General features: G+C 32.5%; 1 protein-coding gene across 1 annotated transcript; it reads right to left on the bottom strand.

Moving 5' to 3' along the window:
• Positions 1 to 224: 224 nt before the first annotated feature.
• LOC133695165 (trihelix transcription factor GT-2-like) lies at positions 225 to 3,270 on the bottom strand. The gene is made up of 2 exons (XM_062117016.1): positions 2,573 to 3,270; positions 225 to 1,958 (listed from the first exon to the last, which is right to left on the bottom strand). The coding sequence occupies exons 1-2, from the start codon at positions 2,863 to 2,865 to the stop codon at positions 485 to 487; spliced, it is 1,767 nt and encodes a 588-aa protein (XP_061973000.1). The 5' UTR covers positions 2,866 to 3,270; the 3' UTR covers positions 225 to 484.
• Positions 3,271 to 6,942: the final 3,672 nt, after the last annotated feature.

Below are 6,942 nucleotides of genomic sequence, written 5' to 3'. Positions count from 1 at the left end.
GTGTAAAAACTATTTCTTTGATCATCTACAACCACTGAACAGAATGACAGACACAACACTGGTTTATTTGCTCTTTGCACGAAGCTCTCTGTCTATATCTACCTCTGCAGGCGAACATCACGTAAAATATTTATTCTTCGCGAAAAAAGGAGGGCAACCGGCCTATCTCTCCACAGCTTTACATATATTAACAAATGCTAATTATTAATTTGAATAAAAAGAGATTAAGTAAAAAACTGCTCTAATTTCCACTATAGAATGGAATCCATGTGTACAAATATGGGCAAAAATAAAAGTGGGCACCAGTCACATGGCAACCAGAACCTGCATTCTCATCAATCGATCGGACAGCTTCAGCGCTGCATGCACCTTAATTCAGTTCTGAATGATCGATATGTGTTGATTCATAATTGAATTTGGAAATTTTACCCCCTTTGTCTGTACCATGACAGTGTAATTTTGATACGAAGTTTCCTACCTTGACTTACTCACCATTGGTCAATGAAGCTGGTCTGTTTGCTACTACTTCAAAACCAACTCCCTCATCTTCTTCCTCAGTATCATCATCCATATCATCATCATCATCTTCTTCGATATTGTGATCGATGTTAATATCTCTTTCGTTATCTTCAATGATTGTCTCAGGCTGGTTTGCTTGTTCAAAAGGGCATTGTTGTTCCGGGCGTACCATTAATGGCTCCATCGTGCTAATGGGCTTGACAGCATAACCTGTGCTGGCTCTGCTTTCCATTTTATTTTTCTCCTTGTATAGAGCATCGAGCTGGTCGAAGTATGGACAAGTTTTTGAATCTCCAGACCTCTTGCTGTTGCTCTCTTTTACTTTCTTGAAATACTTGTTTATATTCTCCCATTTCTCTTTGCATCTCTTTGCACTCCTATTATATCCAAGCTTTTGCATTCCAGCTGAGATATCCTCCCATAAAGGCCCTTTAGCTCCTTGCTCTTGATACTTAATATCAAGATCGGCTCTAAGACTAATAAGAGCTTGAACTTCCACTTTTGGCCATCTAGAAGAGCTGGATACAGGAACATTCTCTCCATTATCCCATTTTGAAACCACCAAGTTTGTAACCGGTTCCAGACTGGTGGGTGGTGGCCTAGGCTGAGGTGGCTGTGTTGGAGGTGGCTGTGTTGGTTTGGGTTGTGGAATTGCTTGTGTTTCCGTTGAGTTTTGCTGTCCCGATATCTTTTGCAGGAATGCAAAAACTGCAGCATCTTTTGCCGCCGCCGTGGATCGTTCTTGGATTAAAATTTCATGTTGTCTATTCATTCTTGCCATCTCTTTCATTCTCCAAGCATCTTCGCGTGCCATTCTTTCATGCTCGCATTTCTCTACCGTTTCCAAAAACTTCTTCTGCAAATCCTCTTGCTTCTTGAAGACATCTCTCGTTAGCCTCAGGAAAAAGTCCTTCCAATTTCTCTTTCTCTTTCTTTTCCTACTTCCTTCCAATTTTTCATCTGATGCTGTTGATGATGAAGTAGAACTAGAAAAAAGATGTGTAGCAAGGTTTTGTAAAGAAGATGGTAAAGTATCTTGAGAAGGATTCAGGGAATTTGAAGATAAAGGCATCGGACTAATTGTGTGGATGGTTGTCGGTGTAGCAATGCCTTGAGACAAGATATCGATAGGGTTTGTTGTCGATTGAACAGTAACATGAGAGACGATAGCAGGACTATTAGTCCACGGCAATGTGGCAGTTGTTGCGGTTGGAGTTTGAGCTTTTGGTGGTGGCAGCGGCGGTGCGAATATTGTTGGCGGTTGTGCTGAATGTGAATGGTGATTTTGAAAAGCTTCTAATTCATCAAAAAACTTGTAAGTTTTGCCTTCGGATTTACCAGTTCGGCCTTCTTTGGTTCGCTTGTGGTATTTGTATAAGTTCTCGAATTTCTCCTTGCATTTCTTGGCACTCCGATGATAACCAAGCTCAGCTAGTTTCCTGCCAGTCAAGAAGATTTCAAGTACTTCATCTCTGAATTTACCATATAGAAACATTGACACATAAATTGAGTATAGATAGACACAAGAAAAAGAAAAAGCCAAGCCAAACTAAGATAGAAGGAAAACGAAGAGAGAAAATCCAAACAAAGATGAGAGAACTTCTGACAAACTATGACCACAGGGAATTATCCCTAGTTTATCAGAATGGTTGAAATTTTTCTTAAAAACAAAAGCTATATTAACTAAAGAAACCTTCTTCGATGTATTATTACTAACGTTTTTTTTTTTATGAAAAAAATAGATCCAGACATGAAAAGGAAGCACCATGACTGTGAAGGATTTCTTCATGGAGCATCATAATTAACATTATTTTTCTCTTCTTTATACTGAATTCCCTCAAAGTGAACCAACCAACCAACCAACATTATCGCTCTAAATCCAAATACCAAGAAAACTGTAAGATATCATTGTGCCAAGGATCCACGAAAGTGCCCAAAATTTAGCAAAAAGTCACTTCACAGATCTACGCGCACGAACTGATCAGCAACAGCTTAAAACTTTTGTTTAACCGAACACCTTGAAAAAGGAAAAAGAAAGAAAACAAATCATCACCTGGAAACCTCTTCCCATAATGGACCTTTTAGACTTGAGTCCCGAAACACTGCATCCATAGCGGACCTTATCTTCAGTAAGGCCAAAGTCTCTAGTCTAGGCCACCGGTTTGCACCATAATTCATCCGGTCACCTTCATGATCACCGCCCATATTCTTATCTTCTTCGGTTGAATTTGAACCAAAACCACCTGCATCGCCAACTTCGCAAACTTCACCACCTTCAGGGACGACCCTAGTCGCGGTGGTCGCAACATCACTAGAGCTTGCTAGCACACTTGAATCACCTAGCATGGGAGTGATCTCCTAGCAATTACAACAACCTGAAATAAAAGAAATATGAAGGCCGGGAAGGTATAGGAAATATAGGGTGAATTCTCGCAAGGATTTAATGAAGATATTCCGTGGTTAATTTGTTTATCTTAATTCGGTGGAGTAGCTCTGTCAATCCAAGTTTTTTTAAAAAAAGTTTTTTATTTCAAATATTAAGCTGCGGAATCTTCAGTAGTGTTTTTGTTTTTGCTGGTTAAAAGGAAAACAATGAAAAGGTTCGTGTTCTCTTAATTTAGTTGTGCATATATCTACACACACACACATCAATAAATAACAAGGCAGGCAGAGTGATAAATCCCACCAAATCTAGAAAAAGAACTTATTAAAAATTTGGAGAAAAAGCTAATAAATCTGGAAATAACGCAAAATAGAATAGTATAAAAAAAAAGGGAGGGGGAGTTATCGAGAGCCTAAGCAAATGGCGACAGCATTTTTGGTGACGATGAGTTGGGCCATGTAGGTCACCTTTGCTTTTTGGTGCGTTTTTTGGAATTCAGTGGGGGAATTGGCCACGTTGATTGGGCTTGAAATGACTAAATTCTCCCTGACTTGAATCCCTATCCAGTCATCCACCTCTAATCATGCAACCCAATTTAAGTTACGATTGCCATGACATTGACACCTCCCAACCCTCCAAAAGCTTTTTCTATTTTGTTTAATATCATCCTAGCCAATAATTTACCAAAAAAAAAAAACCATCCGGCTTGTTATTATAATTTAAAAATAATTTTGAAAAAAATAATTTATTTATTTATTTCAAATTAATATATATTTTTAATAATTTTAAATCATTTAATTTGATGTGTTAATATAAAAAATAATTTTTAAAAAATATAAAAACTATTATTTTAATACATTTACAAATAAAAAACACACTTTAAAAAACAACAACTATTAACCTCTTCCAATCATGTCGATGGTCAACTCATGGCCTCCTAGCCTAGCCCCTGCCCATAAGCTTATCTTTTCACACGACCATCATCCTAAGTGGTTTGTATGTAATGTAGTCTTGGATTAAATTAAAATGGCATTTAATTATATAAAAAAAAGAAAGTAAACTACAATTTAGTTAGGCCAACGTACCCCTTTATGAGTTCAAATAAGTAGCGACCAATTTAGTTAGGTTTCGACCTACCATAATTGATGGTATTGATGGATCATACGATTCCCGGGCAAAAGTCACACGTAGTCCTCAAGTTTTCCATACTTGATCAAATCAACCTCTCAATTCCTCTATTTGTAGTCAAATTAAATCTTCTATTTCCAATTTACCATAGATTGGGGCCCTCCATGAAACAATTAAAGACTAATTAATTATATGGTATATATATTACCATATAATAAGTGAGTGGACGAATTAATATTAGATGGATTGATTTAATAATATTAATATTTGCCATGATTCAACTTCCTATAACTCTTCGTACAATTTGTAAATTACGTCTTAGATACTGGCCAGGGACCATATATAGCATGGTACGTAGCTTTAGGGTTGTTAGCTGTTTAATTCTAATTATCTCTCAAGAACATGTCCTGTCGCCATAGAAATTCCGGCATCAGCACGTAATGGAAAATAACATACTTAGTTTTCAGACATGTCGCCTTGATCAATGCACTTGCTATGTCCCATAGGACTTCCTATTTTTATTTTTTTACAATCAAATTATCTTGAGATTAATTCACGTGTTAATATATAGAAATTAAACATTCAAAAACACATTTCTTTATTGATATAATATATTCAAGTGATTAGTTTTTTTGGATATTAATTCAAAGATTCAAACTAAATAAAAAAAATATGGTGATAGTTTCGTTTTATCATTGTGGTGGATAGTTTTTTTAAGACTATTTTTTATTTGAAAATAAATTAAAATAATTTTTTATACTTTTAATATCAGAAAATTAAAATCATAAAAAATACTAATTTAATATTTTCTTAAATAAAATATATTTTTTAAAAATATATACACACACACACTTTAGTGAAAGAGAAGTTATCTGAAATGGAATTCAAGGAAACAAACAGTTGGGAGTTGAACGGTAATGGAATCAACCCAGTGGGCAATTATTGAGCAAAGAAGCAAAGCGGATTGGCATCAGATACATGCTAACCTAAGATTCACCGCTGGTTATAATTTGTTTTTTTTTTTAATCCGGATGTATAAGCTTTTTCAATATATTTTATTATTTTTTACAATGAAAAATTTAAAGTGTAAAATAAAAAATCTATACAAGCATCTAATTAAATAAACCAATAATTATTTATGTAAATAAATAAAAAAACATTGTTAACAATAACCAATTAAAAAAAATTAAGAGATGAATGTAGATTTAGATATTCAATCACATAGAATGAAATATTAACTTGATTGTGTTTACTGACTTTATTTATTTTAATTAATAAAAGATAAATCCACATCCTAATAATCTCATGACATAAGAAATAAATACAAATGAAACTGATTGAATAAACTAATGTCATAAAAAATATTACACAAGGTCGAATGCATCAACAATATTATTTAAAAACAATTTTTTTTATTTTAAAAATAAACCTCATTCATATAAAAACAAATTATAGATGAATTAAAATAATATCTGAAAAAACAAACAGAAACAGAACAACTAAAAAAACTTATATTAAAAAAAATATATGCAAAACTCGTGATCTAAGTCATGAGACCATGATAAACTCATAGAAAAAATTTGAAGATAATCACAAAACCAATATTAAAAAAAAAACAAATCACAACAATAAGATCGTACGAAGTCGAATATCCAATAAATTAAATGTAGAAAGATGACATCAAGAAACAAAATCAATTACACAAAAACTACTAAAAACAATGAGGGTGGAAAAAAAAATTTAATTAGAGGGATAAATTTTTTCTATTGGAGGGTTAAATTGAATTGAAAATAGTTTTAATAAGAGGAAAAACAAATCAAAAGAATGAGTGTCAAACTATAAAAAAACAACAAAAACTTTTATTGAAGGATGAAATTGAAAGTAAAAAAAACTTCTATAAAAGGAATAAAAACAAAATAAAAAATTGAAAGAATGAGAACTAAAATTAAAAAAAAAACATATGAAAAATTGTAATTGAAGGACTAAATTGAAAAGAAAAAAAATTTTATAAATGAAAAAAATTAAATAAAATTTAAAAGAATAAGGACCGAAATTAAAAAGTAAGAAACAAAAAAGACAACAATATACATTACCTATCAATAGAAAGAAAATAAGGGGAAAGAAAATCAAATGACTATTAGCGACAATCTAACCATTGTAAGCTACCTTAGGTACGATTTAGGGCTATAATTCGTGAGGATTTATGTTGTTTTGTATTTAGGGGGGAGGGTTGTTACTATTACAAGTGACCTCTCTTAAAATACCTGCAATACAACAATATTGGAGAATTCATTCTGCTTTGGTTTTGTATAGTAAGTTTGTAAAAAAAAAAGTAACACACGAAAATTGAAATGGTTCTTAATTATTAGGTGATTAAATTTAATACAAAATTGAAATGGTTTGAAATTATTAGGTGACAACCTCAACATTATAAGGAAAAACTAAGGGGTCTTCGGTAAAACAGTGAAGCAAGACTTCTTGAACTATAGATTAATATAATGTAATGATGATTTTGTCCTCGATAATACAATCCAAGAAAGCAGAGTTTGGGGGCGAATAATCCTTTCATACAATTCAATTGGCATTACCAAATTGAATAGGATAAATCTATCTCTTTACATTTTTTTATTAACATTGAAATTATTAATTTAATATTAAAATAAAAATAAAATTAACTAAGGGGCAAATGACATTTTTTACTTTTTGTATTTTTTTTCAGAATATAATTACTCAACTATTCTTAAAATTTTATTTTCTTGAACTTTTATAGGGTTGCTTTAATCATTTCATTATGAATTTTTTATAATTATCAAATAGGCTCAAGTGCAATTGAGTATTTTAACACATATAATATATTTTAAAGAAAAAGGTGGTTACTGCGAGCAACGAATTCTCCATCAATTAGGAAGAGA

Source organism: Populus nigra, chromosome 5, assembly GCF_951802175.1.
Source record: "Populus nigra chromosome 5, ddPopNigr1.1, whole genome shotgun sequence".
Lineage (NCBI taxonomy): Eukaryota > Viridiplantae > Streptophyta > Magnoliopsida > Malpighiales > Salicaceae > Populus > Populus nigra.
The sequence above is the reverse complement of the archived record's forward strand: the minus strand, read 5'-3'. Positions and strand labels throughout refer to the sequence as shown.

Coding starts and splice junctions, on each gene's coding strand:
- LOC133695165 (XM_062117016.1), bottom strand. CDS start 2,865: ATGCTAGGTGATTCAAGTGTGCTAGCAAGCTCTAGTGATGTTGCGACC. Junction 1,959..2,572: donor TTATGGGAAGAGGTTTCCAG/GTGATGATTTGT, acceptor CTTGACTGGCAG/GAAACTAGCTGAGCTTGGTT.